Source organism: Schistocerca americana, chromosome 5 (genome assembly GCF_021461395.2).
Source record: "Schistocerca americana isolate TAMUIC-IGC-003095 chromosome 5, iqSchAmer2.1, whole genome shotgun sequence".
NCBI classification, from domain to species: domain Eukaryota; kingdom Metazoa; phylum Arthropoda; class Insecta; order Orthoptera; family Acrididae; genus Schistocerca; species Schistocerca americana.
The window spans coordinates 556,835,590-556,854,966 of record NC_060123.1 but is presented as its reverse complement, the minus strand read 5'-3'; the positions used below and the strand labels follow the sequence as shown (position 1 = coordinate 556,854,966).

Genomic DNA, 19,377 nt, shown 5'->3' with positions numbered 1-19,377 from the left:
TAACAATATTATGAGAAGGAAAGTTGCTACTCACCATATAGCAGAGATGCTGAGTCTCAAGGTAGGTACAACAAAAAGACCTTCAAAATTAAAGCTTTCGGCCATTGGCCTTCGTCAACAATACACACACACACACACACACACACACACACACACAACTGCAGTGTCACGCAACTGAAACCACACTGCGAGCAGCAGCACCAGTGCATGATGGGAGTGGCGACTGGGTTAAAACTAAATATAGTGGGAATTAGTGAAGTTTGGTGGCAGGAGGAACAAGACTTTTGGTGAGGGTTATAAATACAAAATCAAAATATGGATAATGCAGGAGTAGGTTTAATAATGAAAAAAATGAAAAATAGCAGCACGGGTAAGCTTCTGCGAACAGCATAGTGAACACATTATTGCAGCAAAGATAGACATGAAGCCCATGCCTACCACACTAGTACAAGTTTATATGCCAGCTAGCTCTGCAGATGTGAAGAGATTGAATAAATGTAAGATGAGGTAAAAGAAATTATTTAAATAGTGAAGGGAGATGAAAATTTAATAGTCTTGAGGGACTGGAATTCAGTAGTAGGAAAAGGAAGAGAAGGAAAAGTAGTAGGTGAATATGGAATAGGGGCAAGGAATGAAAGAGGAAGCCGCCAGGTAGAATTTTGCATGGAACATAACTTAATCATTGCAAACACTTGGTTTAAGAATCATGAAAGTAGGTTGTTATGTGGAAGAGACCTGGAGACAACTGGAGGGTTTCAGATAGATTTTATAATGGTAAGACAAAGATTTAGAAATCAAGTTTTAAATTATAAGATATTTCCAAGATTAGATGTGGACTCTGACAACAATTTACTCTTTATGAACTGTAGATTAAAACTGAAGAAACTGCAAAAAAGTGGTGTGTGTTTACTGTAGTGGGAACAGGGAAGTGTGTGTGTGTGTGTGTGTGTGTGTGTGTGTGTGTGTGTGTGTGTGGTGTGTGTGTGTGTGTGTGTGTGTGGGGAGGGGGGGGGGGGGGCGCTCACCTGTGTCTGTCATATCTATTTTTGACAAAGGCCTTGTTGCCTAAAAGCTTATTTTGTCACAGTCTTTTTGTCGTGCCTATCTGCAACTCAGCATATGGTGGGTAGCAGCTATCCTTTTCATAACATTGTTAGAGACGAAATAAAAAGAATTTATTATGGAATCAAAATCATCTACTTCTCTGGAGGAGCTACTTTATTTGTTATTTACTAGTGCATTTGATTGATATTCATTTTAATGTCGACAACATTTTGTTACAATCTATCGAAAGACTTGAAGAAATAACTCCAGTGATTCTGTGGTTTGTGGTTCCAACGATGACAGTTGTGCCAATAGGTGTCTGGAACAAGAATGCTTCCAAAACCCTTAGAAAATATACTGCAGTGTGCAAAACCAGTTTCGTTTCATACATCTGTAGGTGAATTGTATAAATGGAACAAACAATAACACAAAGTAAAAAATATGGGCCAAAATGAAACTCACAAAAGTACGAAAGAAAAACTATTAGAAAAGTTCAGAACTGCCAATGAGAGTGTGTGCACCTATGGTGATCTCTCAATTGGCCCCTCAGAATCAAACATGAGACGGACATTGCGGATTTCTAGACTTCTGTGACCTGGTTAAGCAGACTCAAGGATTCATACAGAAGGGGCATGTGTAAAATTACGAAGTTTACTACAGGTAAAGGTGTAGGTAATACTATAGAACAATTTGTAGTTGTAAAGATAGAATTAAAATACCCTCTATAGTTGTACAGCAACTAAGACAATACGGCCATACAAATGGAGAATTTGATGAAACTGTTGCTTGTTTCTTTCCTGTAGTCTTCATAAAATTGCAAAGTAGCTACTGAATGAAGAAAACAATTTTACTTACACCAGCCATATCAGACTAGAGAAAAGCAATACATTTAGGCACTTTACAACAATTATTACATTCATTTAGACAGAATTGGAATGGAGTAAGAAATTGTCCTGGCTGTTGTTCTGCATTTTGTGCAGCATACCCGGCATACTTGACCAAATTCGTAAAACATGGCAGCGCAAACTGATAAAGCAAATATGATAAATCTGAAACGACAAAGAGCTGTAAGACATTATATTGTCCAACTCCCTGAAAAATGCTTTCCATTGTCAAAAAAGTTATTTATTCAGAGGTTGAATCACATTTGTTGTTCTGGATAGAATCTGCATTACATCAACAGTCTTTTAGTTACTGTTCTCAAATACAGAGATGGTGTTATGTCCTGGCCAAAAGTCGAACAAAAGCAATGAAGTACTTTCTGTGAGTGGTAAGAAGATGCTTCCAATACAATGCTGAAAATTATTCTATCCCATTTTCCCAGATTTTGATACGTCGAATACAAGATTGTTGTTACAACTACAAGAAAATGCATATTTTTGTCAACAAACATGTTTCATTTTGTTGGAATAAAACATCATCACTGGTCTTTTTTCACGCCTGGTGTCTTACAGCAGGAAACGTTGCCTGTTTGCATGTTTTGGGTTGTTTCTTCTTTTGGTGCTGTTGAGTGTGGCCAAATATAAATAGTAATAGTGCTGCTGGTGTTTAACATAAAAAACTGCATAGTTATACACAGCAATGTAGGATTAGGCCAGTCAGCTGTGCCAAATGGAGAAATAACCCAAAAGAGTGCAAGCAGATGGCATCTCCTGATGTGAGTGAGAAATCAGACATGAAATACCACGACTGATAGGGTTTTATTTCAATAAAACAAAATATATTCAGTGACAGAAACACTCATCTTCTTATAGTTGAAAGATGGAATCAAAATACTCTCAATAACTATTTCAATGTTGGTAAAACGTGCAACATTCAAAAATTACCATAAGAACTGAGTTACCAGTTCCTGTAGAAGGCAAGTACTTTAAAAGTAAAGGAGACCATTCACCAAAAAGCAGAAGCATTCAGTTGCCATAGGCACACAATAAATAAATAATTATAATAATGTAATAATAAAATGGTGTATTCGTGAGAAATATTCCGTTTCAATAAATTAAATTAAAAATTTCCTCATTGATGGAAATCATCTTAACGTGACATCAAACACTGTGCTGTGTAACATATCACTGAATTACTGACGATTGAGGATTGCCACAATGAAAATATTCTTAGTTTAAATAGTAGGTTTAGACTAGTCTACTGTTTGGAATTTTCATCTAGTTTGTGGGTGAAATCTGGTGCAGACGAACACAGTGTTTTTGCAAGGCAGGACGGCAGTAGCGTCTGTATAACGCTTTGTAGTACTTGCTGATTTGGGCAGTTTATTGTGTGCTGTCTTGTCCCAGTTTAAAGATAACCCCCTGCCATAGAACAACGTATACCATAACAGTTGGCATCATGCTTTGAGGAGGGGGGGGGGGGGGGGGGGGGGGGGAGGAGGAGAGGCAAAGTGTCTTTTAAGATTTGCGAGATCTGTCATTTGTGACATGTCATACAGAGTCATGCTATACAGAGATATCAGCACAGTGTGTTGCAAAGTGTTTCCTAATTGTAAACAAAAGTCATATAATGAGTGTTTCTGGAGAAGTACTCTAGATAATTTAGTAGAGTACTAAAACTAAGAAAACATTTCAGTTGTGAGCCAGAAGAAGATGCAGAGGTAAAGAAGTCTGCAATGATGACGAAATACATTTATTCTGAGCACTGAAGCGGAAAGATTGAAGGTCAAATTTAATAATTAATGGCAACCAAGTTATTCAAAAAATTAATTATATGTGACATGGTTGGTTTGGTACAGGTGCTTAAAATTTGCACTTCTGCAGCCTGGATTTTTGTTTTACACTCTCTTGTCGTGGCTGCTTCTGCTTATTCACTAATTCAGGTGTTCTGCAGGGAGGGCTGTACAAACCACTGTTACGAGAGGTTCTTCATGTGGCAAAAATGAGTAGTAATTTCACCATTAAAAAAATGCAAGCTAAAATTTTGACAGTGAATTTAATTCAGTGTTTTCACTCTGGAGAAAAAAAGAGAGAGAAAATCAGGATAGGTTTTGACCTGTCAAATTAGACCACTCCTTTGACAGCTAGGGTTGTGAGGGAGTGTAACCTGTTGGAATATCATGGATGTAGATGCCAGAGAACTGCAACAGAATGGGAATGCGAAGATGTCATTAATGATTTGATTGACAAAAAGAGTGCATGGTGAGCTCAGGAAAATGACATCTCTTTTTATGACTTTCCACTCATATCTAATCTCATGTGCTGCTTCGAATGTTAATGCTCAGTCACACCACTGTGGTTTGCAAAGACAGCTGTGGAAGTGCAGTTCAGCTGCTCGTACAGCAGGTACTCAAAAACGCTGCTCCACATGTGTATATAAAATGCTGCCAAAACCACATAGTTTGGAGCAAATAAGGTCCAATATTCCAATAAGGGAAGAGAATTCAAGAGATAAATGTTATACAATATATCTCATACTCGGAGGTGGAGGAGGCCTTCAAGACTGTTATAGCATAGGGAGGACCAATGTCTACACGTCTCAGGGAGACACATTTTAAACCACCTGATTCCCCTGAGCTATGTAGCTACATCCTCTAGAGTAAGGACAATCTTTGTGGAGAAAGACTATTTTTGTAAGCAGGGCATATCATTCCTTGCCTCTTCGCCTCACCACCAGCCTACAAATTGCTGTGCAATTGACTGTTTGCTCAATTTACCTGACCCCCACATGAGATTCTAGACAATGAGGCTCTCACTGAAGTCGTTATACAGCTCCCACAATCCTTCCTCTTGTCTGGAGATTAATTCACGCAATATGATTGGTGGCTCCGCAACCACCTGCTCCATGAGTAAGTTTTAGAATCACCGAAAGCCTCCTATTGTCACCACACATATGTGTTGGACAAGTGGCGTAAACAATATGTTCCTTTAGCCTGCCTTACTTCTAGATTAAGAGGCCTTCACTGAATTTGTTACCCAACTCCTCCAACACTTCCTCCTATGTGGAGATTTTAACACTCACAATATGTTTTGGGTCTTAGCAACCGCTTGCACCAAGGTTAGTCAGTGAGAGCATACTTTCCAGCACTGCAACAATGTTGTTCACTGCTATCAGTCTATCTGCATAATCTCCATTTTGTGCACACATACTCAGTGAAACGTGGTTGATGACTTGCACCAAAATGATCAGTTTTTGATCTGGATTCACATGCCATTGGGATGCCTGGAAAAAAAACCACAACAATGGGTGTTTAGAAACTGCTGTGTTTGAACACCATGATAGTATCGAGGAATAGATGGCTGATTTTATCTGCAGTGTCCACTGTGCATCCTTTCCACAGTCCTCAGGCCAAGTAAAATTGCAGCTTGCCCCCCTGGTGGACTGGTTGCCGCTCCACAATCGGTCTGTAGGGTGACTCTGTGTAAGGCCTATTGCCTTTCAGGTAATGAGGGCAAAATGTCACTGAATTATTAGAGAGCGAGAAGAAATCATGGCAACTGTTCCTGAACAAAAACTGTTTATTAAAGGTACAGTTGTATGAAAGACCATGAAGAGAATTTACAGGAGAGGTGAAAGATACCAAGTAGGTCCTCTAATGTGGGATGAATGTCTCCAGAGCAATTTGCTAGAAAATGACAGGAATATTTTTGCAGTGTTATTGCCACTGCTAGGTGGGATGCAGAATTTTGATGCTGCAGAGTGGTTGCTGAGAGATGGGCAGTTAGGGCTTAAGTTCTACCAATGGTGAAGAATACATCTGCCCCATTTCCATGTAGGTGTGGGATTCTACATTTTATGTGCTAATGACACACCAACTGGTCAGGACAGAGTCCAGTACAGCATATTAAGGCATTTCAGAGGCCAGAGAAAAGAGATCCTCCTAGACTTTTTAACTTCATTTGGGCATCAGGACACTTTTCCAGACTCCCGGAGAGAAGCTGTGTGATTGCAGTTTTATAACCTTGGAAGGACTGAACATGCCATATCAGTTATCATAGTGTTACACCTTGGCAGCTGTGTGAGGAAGACCTTGCAGCAAATGATAAACTGCTGCCTTGTCTGGATCTTTGAATCCAAGTAGCTCCATGGTTGCTTTCATTGTGGGTTCAGCAGACATTGCTCCCCTTTGACAACCTTGCCCTTTTGGAAGTGGCTATACAACCGTCTTTCAGTTTTAGTAACCACTTAATAGGTATATTTTCTGACAATGGGAAGGCTTACAATACTACTTGGAGTTATGTGGTGCTACCCAAGAGTTCCTGGAATGTATGTGTAGCTGGTGAAGTCTAGCTAATAGGACGAGCATGTCATGCGAAGTTGATGATAGTGGGTGTCTGATAACACGTGCGCACAAATTTTTGTTTCAGACGGAAGCAAGAATTTGAGATAGACACCTTAGGTCACAGTCAGACTCAAGACTGTTTTAAACGGTTTCAAAATGACAGAACTTCATTTGATGATCCCCATTCACTACTGCCGTCAACTGGCATTACTCCTGAAAATGTTGCTGCTGTTCAGAATATGGAGCTGGAAGATCGTAGGCGGACCATCCTGGACATATGGAAACGTCACGGGGCTGTCTTGTGGGATGTGTCAGCAGATTTTGTCCTATGAAAGTTGTGCACAGGCTATTGGTTCCTCCATCATGACAGTTCAAGGTCACACACTGCATTGGTCACCGAGGAGTTTCTGACAAAAAACAAAATGACAATTGTTCCACATCTGTGATAATCACCCAATCTGGCACCGAATGAGTCTCTCCCCCTCCCAGTATGAAACTCAAGTTAAAAAGCCAAAGATTTCACACAGCTGAGATTCAAACAGAATCATGGTACTAAACAGACTCATAAAAAATGCATTCCAAGGAGCTTTCACTTCATGGAAAAACTGTTGGGAGTGATGTATACAACCCGAAGTGATTTCTTTGAAGCTGATGGTGATTAATAAGACCCAGGTGAAGTGTAATTTTATTTATTGATGTATTCTGCGAACTTTTGGGTAGCACCTCACGTAATATCCCCAAACAATGTCATAAATCAAGCTTTAGACAACATCTTCCCATCTTTATACAATCATTCCTCTCCCTATGCTACTTTAAATATCAACTCAGTGATGTCCTCTCTAACAACTTTGAACAAGAGAATGTTGTCCCTCAAGATTGTGTTTTTAGTGTGACTGTCTTTGCTGTAAATGTTAATAGCTCAATGTTGACTAGTAGTAGTCCTGTACAGTATTCTTTATGGACAACTCCTCTGTCTTTTTTTCCTCCTCCAGCCTATCAACAACAACCTGTCAGTTGCAGCTGACTATTAAAAAGTTGGAGAAATTGGCAGAGAAGAAAGGTTTTAATTTGTTGTTGTCAACCAAAAAGTCTGAGAGTATGAGTATCCTTTCTAACCATTAACACACAGTTTCGACTCCAACCCCCCCCCCCCCCCAAAAAAAAAAGAATTGAGGATGAGGGAGAGCCTATTGTTAATAATTATAATACATTCCACCCGGGCCACCATGACTGCTTTAGTCCCCCAGTGGTCGTAAACTTTTTCGACTTCTTTCTGTAGTTCCTGCTTATAAGATGGAAGAGAAAAGCAGATTACCGTCCATTTCAGAAATATTGTCATTGGTTTCAAAACTGCCAGCATCACTCTTGGAACCAGATTCTTCAAGCAGACCCAATATTTCATCATCAGTCAAAATGTCCCCCATTTTATGACAGAGTTTTGTAATCAAGAAGACTATGGAAGCACACTGCAACAACAAATGTGGAGGAACAGATCACGCTTGTAATATGTTTTTCAAGTCGCGTAGCACTTTTTGGAAGCAGAAACATCCATGTAGCGCAACTCCGAAGTACTAAAAGAGTGAATAGTTTACTGCAAGCCACCGCTGTTCAGATGCGTCTTGAAATAACAATCAGGAAAGCTGCACTCGCAGATTCATGAGCGCTGAGTGTGAAGGAAATCACAATGCACCCATAACTTCTATAGGCACTGACTGGAATGTTTTAAGGAAATGGTGAGCTTTTGGGACCTCACGTTTGATTTTAAGCTTAACTGGTTGCCACACTTCAGGAACCTAAAAGCATGATCCCTGAAATCACTAAATATTTTAAAATGTATGAGCCATTTGTTATGGCGAGCAGACTGAACAGTTTTACAGGGTCTTTGTGTGAAATTGGCTAATTATGGGTGCACAGCATATAGGTCTGCAAGGTTTATTTAAATTTGGATGTGACATGCCATGAAGGAATTAGGCTGGCCATTGGGTCCTTTAGATCCAGTCCCGTACCCTGTCAAACCACCATTTGACATCTGACACTGACTGCTCATTGTGTGACAGGTCAATAAACTAATATCCATGCTATGGACACCTATGTACCATACTGTTGCTCACCTGCAGAGGAAGATTTTTTAATAATTGGCAGCAAGTGAGGCTGTATGGGTTGGAGCAATTTTCACCTTGACTCGTAAAGAACCCCAGAACTGTTTTATGAAATTTTAAATAAGTATCACAGTTTTAAAATAGCAAGGGGACTCCTTTGGCAGTCACCTGCTGGCTGTCATGCCACTGTTGTGTTACAGAAGCCAACCAGCTTGGGGAGGAAGAGTGGGTTGGCCATGGGTGACAAGAAGCTATCAGTGGTATAGACAAATATCCAGCCATGATGTGCCCTGTATAGTTTACTCCAATGGGATGTTGTAACCCTGACCTGTCTCTGAATAAAACACTGTTCCTTAATACGTGGCTTTTTACTCTGGCGAGAAGAATGCCCAGTCTGTGATGCCTGTGGCATACGCATCACTATATGCCACTGTTTAACAGAGTGCTTTTTATATTGTGATGGGGAGGCAAAAGGAAATTTAGGTAGCAATCTGCCCTCTATTTTAGCAAATGATGAGGCGAGTGTAATAAAGATTCTAAAATTATGTTTAGTGTCTGGACTCAAGCCAAAGCTTTTAGGCTGGAAATTTCATTGTGTCACAGAATGGCTGGCTCATCCTTTTTAATCCAGCGATCAGCTAGCCACAACTATCTGTTACGTGTGTGTGTGTGTGTGTGTGTGTGTGTGTGTGTGTGTGTGTGTGTGTGTGTGTAGGTCAGTAGGTCATTTTTATAATTTTATTGTAGTTGATTCTGCCAATTTTATAAGACACTAGTCTCTAGCTATTTTTGTACAATATCAGAGTAGGCAGTTGAGAAGAAAGCCAGTGAGGGATGAGGTGGGGAAACAGACCTTTCTTCTCACTTCCGTCTGCCCCACCCTTGAACTGTAGTCCTTTTCCTCACTTCCTTCCGCCCCATCCCGGAACTGCATTACTAGCCATCCAAGCAACATTGGCTTACCAGTAGACATGATTTTCAGCCTTTTTTTGACTTACCAGTAGACTTGATTTTCAGCCTTGTTGTTTGTCATTGTTCAGAAGTTCAGTTCACAGCCCCTCCTCCCTCCCCATCCCTCCTCCCTCCCCATCCCTCCTCCCTCCCCATCCCTCCTCCCTCCCCATCCCTCCTCCTCCTCCTCCCACCCCCTCTCCGCCTCACCACTCCGTAATTGCCAAAGGAAAAAATTCAAGTGAAATTTGAGTGCACACATCAAATCCACATTAAAAGGCAAGAAACAGATGACAAAATGCTATTATTATGACATTCTAACTGTGTAAAACAAAACATGTATTAAAAAAATACAGTGTAACAGAAAGAGATTCGAGACAATTTATGTTGCTTGAACCTCTTCAACTCCGACACAGAAACAGTTCTCTCATAGTTGTATAACTGAATTTCTTCTTCTTCTTCTTCTTCTTCTTCTTCGCCTCCTCCTCTCCTCCTCTCCCCCCCCCCCCCCCTCCCCCCGCCCCTCTCTCTCTCTCTCTCTTTTTGGGTAGCACATACTCTCCTGTCTATACCACTTTACCTCATTCACAGTTCACAACCACATTCCTGCCACACACATTCTCCTCAGCTGCAGGCAGTTAATACCTTGGTGTTATGAACCAAAAACGAAACAATATCATCACCTTCAATTGTAGAAGTGCTAGCTGGTAATTAAATAGAAGATGAGCGTCCAATTCTGTTGCTTTGGTCTTCACTTTTCAGGCTGCTACTTTTTGTCGAATGTCAGCAAGTGCAGTCCCAGTGAGACAATGAGACAAGACAACTTCCACAGAAGAGTGTGTCATATACACTGTGTAACAATGTGACTGATGGTAGCCGTAGCTACTGCTCTGGTATGAAGAGATCCATACCATACAGGGCACAAAGGTAGTGCAGAAGTCACCATTGTTTCTGTTTGTGCTCTACAACTTTTTTTTCAGTTTGTGGGTACCATAATTTCTGGCAGCCACATTCAGTTTGGTATCCAGACATTGCTGCTTAAACAACAAGGTGTGGGCCAATGTAATCTCTAAGAGATCAGGAGTTTCACAATGTTCCAGCATGTTATCTTCTCAGGAGAGATTTAAATGTCTTTTTGTCTTTCTGTTTGTTGGATGAGAAACATGTTTCTCAGTGACTTCGGTTTTGAGATGGTTCCTTTCGTAGGTCAAAAGTTTTCAGTTGCCCATCACAATTGTAGATTTATGGTTAGAACAGTAAGTTTTTTCTGATTATCCTATCATATCCCTATTCTGATCATAAAACAAGTGTAGCATGTAAATACTGAATGGCTCTGTTGTGTATTTGATTGATTGTTCTCATAGAAGAGTGTCCACGACATCAATGACATGCCTTTACCTTAGACAGTTCCATTCAAATAGGTGTCATTCCTTCAGCTGTGCATCAGTCAGTTTGCATTAGTTTACAGTAAACTGTGTTCCTCTAGCAACGCGTTTGTATACTTCATCAGGTTCATGTCATATTACCTTCTAATGGGGCGGAAGCAGGAGATTGGAATTGAAAAAGTGCTGTAATTGTAGCTCTGCCTCAGGAATGCTATTCTAGTATGATAAAAGCAACAAAAGTTGGTGGAACTCATAACAACTAATCGACATCCTTTGTCATTGCTTTGATTGTCTATCATAATGCCTTGAAATGAGGGACTTCTACTTAGGACCCTTCCCATCCCTCCTAAAGTGGTGTTCCGTTGCCTATTCAACCTCCTCTCCAACATCCTAGTCCATTCGAATGCAACTACCTATTCCAGCACCTTGCCACAGGAATCTTATCCTTGTGGAAGACCAAGCTCAAGACCTGCCCAATGCACCCATGCTGCGCCAACTATTCCATTCCTGTCTCAGCCTTATCCTACCCCTTCAGAGGCCAGGCCACCTATGGAAGAAACAGCCATATCATATACCAGCTCTGCTGTAATCGTTGCTCAGCTTTCTATATTGGTATGATGACCAACCAGCTGTCCACCATGATGAACGGCCGCCAACAAACTGTTGCCAAGAGCGATTTGGACCAACAGAGGCACAGTGCAACTGAAAATAACATGCTTGATTTCAGTGGGTGCATCACAACTCAAATCATCTGGGTCCTCCTCTCACCACTAGCTTTTATGAACTGCACAGATGGGAGTTATCCTTAAAACACATTCTCTGCTTCTGAAACCATCTCGGCCTCGAGCTACAGTAACCCACTGCCCCAACACTTTCCCCCCAACTGTTTCCGTCCCCTCTGTCCTATTACCTCCTCTCAGTTCACTGCCTCTCATTCTAATTGTCCACTGCTCTCTGCCAGTGCAATATCCGGTTTCTTTCCTTTCTCTGGTCCTCTTCTTTCCACTCTCCTTTTTCACCCCCCTCCCCTTCCATCTGCCACAGTCTCCCGAAACTGCACCAGGCAGCCTTGTCCTGCTACTGCTAGTTCCTGCATGCTCCATCAGGCGGTACCGGTTCCTCTTCTCTCACCTGTACCCTGCTATCCCTCCCCCTCCCCTCTCCATATGTTTGTTCCCATTCAACAAGTTTCGGTTGTGTGTGTGTGTGTGTGTGTGTGTGTGTGTGTGTGTGTGTGTGTGTGTGTTTGTTTGTTTGTGTTTGTTTCCCTTTTTTGGAGAAGGCTTTGGTCAAAAGCTTAATGTGTAACTGTATTTTCGTTGTGCCTGTCTGCATATGTCATCCTTAATGTGATAAGCAATGTGTCTTTTTCATAAATGGTGATACTCGAATATGAGCTTTCTGTTGTTTTAAGAAGAGAATTATTTTTAATGAAAAATTTCAACTACATTGGGAAGCAATAGTTAATATCTCTAGTTCCCTGTGCTTTCACTTGCAAAGAGTAAATCTGAATCATAATCTCTCTTTTACCTTCTTATCTTACATAAAGGAGGGAGCTTGCTATTGTGCATGATTGATGTGTTTTATGTTTCACACCATGTCAACAGTCTCTCCCCATTTATTTCATCAACAGTGTTGCCACATACAGTTATGTGGTATTTAAAGTTGTCCATCACAATAGATTTACAGGTGTGGAGCCGATCTTTTCATGTGGCGATTTATAAATGGGCGTGACTATAATGCTACTGAACTCTGCAGAGATAATGTCAGGTCACCCCACCCCCCACCCGCCCTCACCCCCCTCGTAGACACTGCATTCTTTCAGGTGTGACTTTATAAAGATTACACTTCCTTATTGCATATATGATCTTCCAGCTACGATCAACATTCTGGAACTGTATGTGATGTTTCAGCCCCTGTCATCAATTGGTAATTTTTGGACATCTTTGGCAGCATCTCTGTGTGTTTCTTAATTACACAAGATATCAGATTTGTTACTGTGAAAGAAATTATTTAGCAGTTGTTCTTTGGCTTTTTAGTGATTTCAGTATTTCTGGTTATAATACATAGAGTAGTTTCAAAAAATAATTATTTTATTGAATTCATTATTTTGTTGGTGTTTTGGGAGTGGAAGGATAGGATAGGCTGCTGATCCACTGTTTCTGAGGGTTTCCAATATGTTTTAATTTTAACACTCTTTGGGAATGCTCTAACCATTTCACCCATCATTCCTTCCACATGTTACTGTTTTCTTATGTATTCACTCCTCACTCTGGCGCTTAATATTATGTTGCTCAAGGAGTGTAAGAATCTCATTTGTGCCCTGTTGATTTTGGTTTTATGATATAAATAATTTGTGAAATTGTTCTCTATATTTGGTTTGTGGACTGTGAAATATGGCCAGCTAAATATAAATAATCAACATTTTTATTTCAGTCACAGCCATTACCTTTGCTTTGCTGTCAAAAATTTTCATATTTCGGAGTTTTTACACAGATCTTAGTAAAACATCTTTGGTTTCAGCCATTAGTATTTAGCCATCTACAAATAACAATAAGAAAAAGTTATTGTGCACAACATAATTGCTTTAGCTGTATTGTTAGATTTAAGAGAGTGTGGTTTTTTAAAGTTGTTCCTCTGTGAACATAACAGTGTTTCATAAAAAATTTTGTTGAAATTTCAATGTTGTCTTAACTTTGTTCTAGAAATGAATGCACAGAAAGCTGTCGTGCAAGGAGAAGAGACCTCGAGGCTGAAGGGAAACAATTGAGGCGGGAGCTGAAGCTGAAAGATGAGCGGTTCCTTGCTGCGGAAAGGGAAATGCAGGTACATTTCATATTGAATTAAGTATGTGACAACCTTAAACTGTCCAAAGATCTTGCCTGGGAGTAGTTAAAAACTGGAAATGGTTTATTATGGTTTCTTTCATAAAGTGAAATTGCCCTTGAATGCTGTATAGAAGAGTGTGGTTTGTAAATATGGAATTGTTGTGAAAAGGTTGTTGTTGTTTTTACCCTTTCAGTGTGCCCTTTTTTTTTTTTTTTTTTAATTGAGTGGACAAAAGAAAGATAGACATAAATGCACTTTTAAAAAATTCTCACACAAAATGGAACAGCATGTACACCACATAGGATTAAGTTATCTTGATCTCAAATTAAGAACATTTTGTAACACACTTGGGACTGTAGAGAGTTATGATGGAAGATACATCACTCATCTAATGGCTTTAAGTGACATGAGACACACCGAAGCTGTTCAGCCAGCTGTTTGTTGTTGATCACCAAAACTACATTGAAAAAATTGTGAAATATTTTTAAGACAATATTTACCATATTTCTGATCAAGCTGTCTCAGAGTCTCATTTATCTCAGTTTGAGATAAATGGTTCCGGGGTCCAATAGCATTCGTTGCTCTACAATTAATATTGTTTATTGAAACTACCTGGCAGATTAAAACTGTATGCCAAACTGGGGCTCGAATTAGGGACCTTTGCCTTTAGTGGGAAAGTTCTCCAGCAATTGAGCTACTCAAGCACAACTCAAGAGTTTGGGTAGCTCTGTAGAGAATTTGCCCTCAAAAGGCAAAGGTTCTGGTTTCAAGTCCCGGTCTAGCACGTAGCTTTGATGTGCCAGGAAGTTTCATATGAGAACACATTCCGCTGCATAGAAAATTTTTTATCCAGAATGTTGTTTATTGATGGAGATGGTGATTAAGGTCCCTGACAAAAAGAGGAATAAAATTGGTATTTCTCCGCGTAGATCATGGTTTCTTGAGGTACTCATATTACCTGAGGTTCATTGGGTAATACTGAATGTAACTGATTAAATACAGCAAAGCTTATTATTGCACTTTTTCATACTGTTTTGCTAACAAGACACCTCTTAACTCGCTGGCAGACACTGCGTGTGCTTTTTATGTCTTAATGTATTAACTCTCCTTGCTTGCTCAAGAAGCCAATATTGACTCTTTGAGCAAGGTGAGAGTGTTAGGTCCATATCTTTTCGTTTCATCTGATAAATTCTGTGTTTTCAATGTCTCTGAGTGAACTAGATTTATTACTGTAAAAGTAACTCTTTACTTTTGTAAGTAAACAACTTTGGTTAAGTTTAATTGCAGCAGTATACCTTTTGTTTCTATTTGATAATGGTAGAAAAGTTATGTCTTACAGACCGACAGCCAGATGTTTCTTTTGAATGTTCCAGGCACCTGTAAAACCCATACTCAGTACATACCTATGTCATGCATCCCATTTTATTAATAATAAAATTAAGATAAAAAGAGGTTAAGGAAGCTCTCAATATTGTGTGAGGATCACTCCAAAACTAATGCTCCCCATTTATTTTAATGGAAACTACAAGAGATACAGATAACACTATAACACAGTTAAATAGAGCAAGATTTCAGCTACATACTATAATTTTCTGTCTTAAGCCACCACCATTCATTATGCAGTTTTGCAAACGATGAACAGGCACCTGCATGCTGCACCCATAAATGCCTGAACCAACTGAGGCTAGCCACTGTCTTACGCATCTGATGACAGTATTTGAGTCTGAAATAAGTTGACCACGTAGTCCTTATTTCATGTTCCCAAATAGATGAAAGTATGGAGGTGTTAAATGAGGAGTGTATGGCGGATGTCGTAGGACAGCCCAGCCATATTAGGCAGTGAGTTCCACGGTTGTTAAACTGCTGTGTGACCCAGCAGCATCATGGTGTCAACAGAAGTTTGTATTCTTTTCCAGCTTCATTGTGGGTGGAGAGAGGGCAAGGCAGCTAGGTGCAGTCGAAGGGTTAGGCTGAGGGCGGGGGAGGGTTAGTGGAAAAGAAGAGAACTAAAAAGACTGCAGGTGCGTTGGTAGAATAGAGAACTGTGTAGTGCTGGAATGGGAACAGGGAAGGGGCTAGAAGGTAAGGATAAAGACTGACGAAGGTTGAGATCAGGAGGGGAACATAGGATATATTGTTGGGAGCGTTTACACCCGCACAGTTCAGAAAAGCTGGTGTTGGTGTGAAGGATCCAGATGGCACATGCTGTGAAACTAATTGAATAGAAGAATGTTGTGTTGGGTGGTATGCTCAGCAATGGTGTGGTCCAGCTGTTCCTTGGCCACAGTTTGTTGGTGACTGTTCATGCATATAGACAGCTTTTTGGTCGTCATGCCCACATCGAGTGCAGCATAGTGGTTGCAGCAGCTGGCTGGTTTCACAGGTAGCTCTGCCTTTAATGGGATAGGTGATGCTTTTGACCAGACTGGAGTAGGTGGTGGTGGTGGGAGGGTGCATGAGACAGGTGTCACATCTACATCTTATAGGGAAATGAGCCATGAGGCGAGGGTTTGGGAGCCAGAGTTGTGTAGAGATCGATGAGGACAGTGTGTAGGTTCAGTGGGCAGCAGAATACCGCTGTAGGAGTAGGAAGGATAATAGGTAGGACATTCCTCATTTCAGGGCACAAACGATAGGTATTCAAAACACTGGTGGAGAATGTGATTCAGCCTAGTTGTCCTACCCCCTCTCTATCTCATCCCTGTATGCTCTCACAATCTGAACTCCTCCGTCCCCCACCCCTACCGTGCTATCTCCCCCTCACCCTTCCATGCCTCAGCCTCCACCTTTCCACCTGCGTGAATCTCCCATCATGCGCTGCTGCTTGTAGTGTGGCCTCAGCAGTCAGAGACTGGTTGCGTGCAGGAGTGCGCGTGCACGTTCTATCTCCAATGAAGGCCTTGTTGGCCAAAAGCTCATTTTCTGACAGTCTTTTTGTTATGCCTATCTGCAACTCAACTTCTATGCTATATGGTGAGTAGCAACTATCTTTTTCATAATATTGTTACATTTCCCCCTGGATTCTCCACTGTTAATGTTTGGCAATATATTGATAGGTCAGATGAAGTTTTGTATAGAAAACCATTACAATCAATTTCACAAGCATGATTATAGCTGAACTTAAAAACATTGATGAGATTACTCCATATGAATCTGATGGAAGCTGCTTTTGTCACAAGAGGTCTACAGTTTTCTTTCAGCATCTGTCTCATGTAAGTGATGGAGTTTATGCAGAACTATTTCCCTGTCAGGACAACAACAATGACAGCCCAATGGTACTTGCAATTTATAATATTCCACCTAAGATAACAAGAACAGGAAAACTGTTTGCTGACAAAGAGTTCATAAAAGAGTACATCAATGATGCTGCAAATCTTCTGTGCCCCTTGAATGCAAATCAGTTTCAAGCAATCAGTCGTTCTCAGTGAACTCTACACTGCTGAATAATTACTATGACTGGTACTTTTACTGGCATTGAATATTAAAGTTAAGGGCTTCATTGCATTTTACGAGTCTGTGGACATTTCAGGTACTGCACAGTTAGTGATTCTTGGTGTTTATGCTGATTTGCAAGCAGCTGATGATTTTTGACATGAGATCTCAGAGAGACCTCCCACTGATGTGGATATCTTAAAAACCTCTGAAGAAGCTGTTGATTCCATTGGTTTACTCTGGGAATGTTTGGTGCCAGTGACAACAGATGGAGCACCTACTATGAAAGAATAGCAAATGGGATGTGTTGGATTTCTAAGAAAGGACCTGCGGTGCATAGAATAATCATTGAACAGCATTTACTACATTGTTGTTGTTGTTGTTGTGGTGGTGGTGGTCTGCAGTCCAGAGACTGGTTTGATGCAGCTCTCCATGCTACTCTTATCCTGGTGAAGCTTCATCTCCGAGTAACTACTGCCACCTACACCCTTCTGAATACATTTAGTATATTCGTGCTTTGGTCTCCCTCTACGATTTTTACCCTCTGCGCTTCCCTTCAGTACTAAATTGATGATCCCTTGATGCCTCAGAACGTGTTCTACCAACCGATCCCTTCTTCTAGTCAAGTTATGCCAAAGATTCCTCTTCTCCCCTATTCTATTCAGCACATCCTCATTAGTTACATGACCTACCCATCCAATCTTCAGCATTCTTCTGTAGCACCACATTTTGAAAGCTTCTATTCTCCTTTTGTCTAAACTACACTCCTGGAAATGGAAAAAAGAACACATTGACACCGGTGTGTCAGACCCACCATACTTGCTCCGGACACTGCGAGAGGGCTGTACAAGCAATGATCACACGCACGGCACAGCGGACACACCAGGAACCGCGGTGTTGGCCGTCGAATGGCGCTAGCTGCGCAGCATTTGTGCACCGCCACCGTCAGTGTCAGCCAGTTTGCCGTGGCATACGGAGCTCCATCGCAGTCTTTAACACTGGTAGCATGCCGCGATAGCGTGGACGTGAACCGTATGTGCAGTTGACGGACTTTGAGCGAGGGCGTATAGTGGGCATGCGGGAGGCCGGGTGGACGTACCGCCGAATTGCTCAACACGTGGGGCGTGAGGTCTCCACAGTACATCGATGTTGTCGCCAGTGGTCGGCGGAAGGTGCACGTGCCCGTCGACCTGGGACCGGACCGCAGCGACGCACGGATGCACGCCAAGACCGTAGGATCCTACGCAGTGCCGTAGGGGACCGCACCGCCACTTCCCAGCAAATTAGGGACACTGTTGCTCCTGGGGTATCGGCGAGGACCATTCGCAACCGTCTCCATGAAGCTGGGCTACGGTCCCGCACACCGTTTGGCCGTCTTCCGCTCACGCCCCAACATCGTGCAGCCCGCCTCCAGTGGTGTCGCGACAGGCGTGAATGGAGGGACGAATGGAGACGTGTCGTCTTCAGCGATGAGAGTCGCTTCTGCCTTGGTGCCAATGATGGTCGTATGCGTGTTTGGCGCCGTGCAGGTGAGTGCCACAATCAGGACTGCATACGACCGAGGCACACAGGGCCAACACCCGGCATCATGGTGTGGGGAGCGATCTCCTACACTGGCCGTACACCACTGGTGATCGTCGAGGGGACACTGAATAGTGCACGGTACATCCAAACCGTCATCGAACCCATCGTTCTACCATTCCTAGACCGGCAAGGGAACTTGCTGTTCCAACAGGACAATGCACGTCCGCATGTATCCAGTGCCACCCAACGTGCTCTAGAAGGTGTAAGTCAACTACCCTGGCCAGCAAGATCTCCGGATCTGTCCCCCATTGAGCATGTTTGGGACTGGATGAAGCGTCGTCTCACGCGGTCTGCACGTCCAGCACGAACGCTGGTCCAACTGAGGCGCCAGGTGGAAATGGCATGGCAAGCCGTTCCACAGGACTACATCCAGCATCTCTACGATCGTCTCCATGGGAGAATAGCAGCCTGCATTGCTGCGAAAGGTGGATATACACTGTACTAGTGCCGACATTGTGCATGCTCTGTTGCCTGTGTCTATGTGCCTGTGGTTCTGTCAGTGTGATCATGTGATGTATCTGACCCCAGGAATGTGTCAATAAAGTTTCCCCTTCCTGGGACAATGAGTTCATGGTGTTCTTATTTCAATTTCCAGGAGTGTATTTACTGTCCATGTTTCACTGCTGTACTGGCTACACTCCGTACAACTATCAGAAAGGTTTTCCTGACACTTAAATCTATACTCATTGTTAACAAATTTCTCTTCTTCAGTCTTCAGAAACGCTTTTCTTGCCATTGCCAGTCTACGTTTTATATCAACTCTACTTTGACCATCATCAGTTATTTTGCTCCCCAAATAGCAAACCTCATTGACTACTTTAAGCGTCTC

The 19,377-nt window shown here is 41.8% G+C and overlaps 1 protein-coding gene across 1 annotated transcript in view; it reads left to right on the top strand.

The window, feature by feature from the left end:
- Positions 1-19,377, top strand: part of LOC124615932 (macoilin-1) — a 178,455-nt gene that overhangs the window by 140,422 nt on the left and 18,656 nt on the right. Inside the window, exon 12 of the mRNA XM_047144118.1 lies at positions 13,409-13,529. Within this exon, the coding sequence (XP_047000074.1) occupies positions 13,409-13,529 (121 nt within the window). The remainder of the gene's footprint in view (positions 1-13,408; positions 13,530-19,377) is intronic.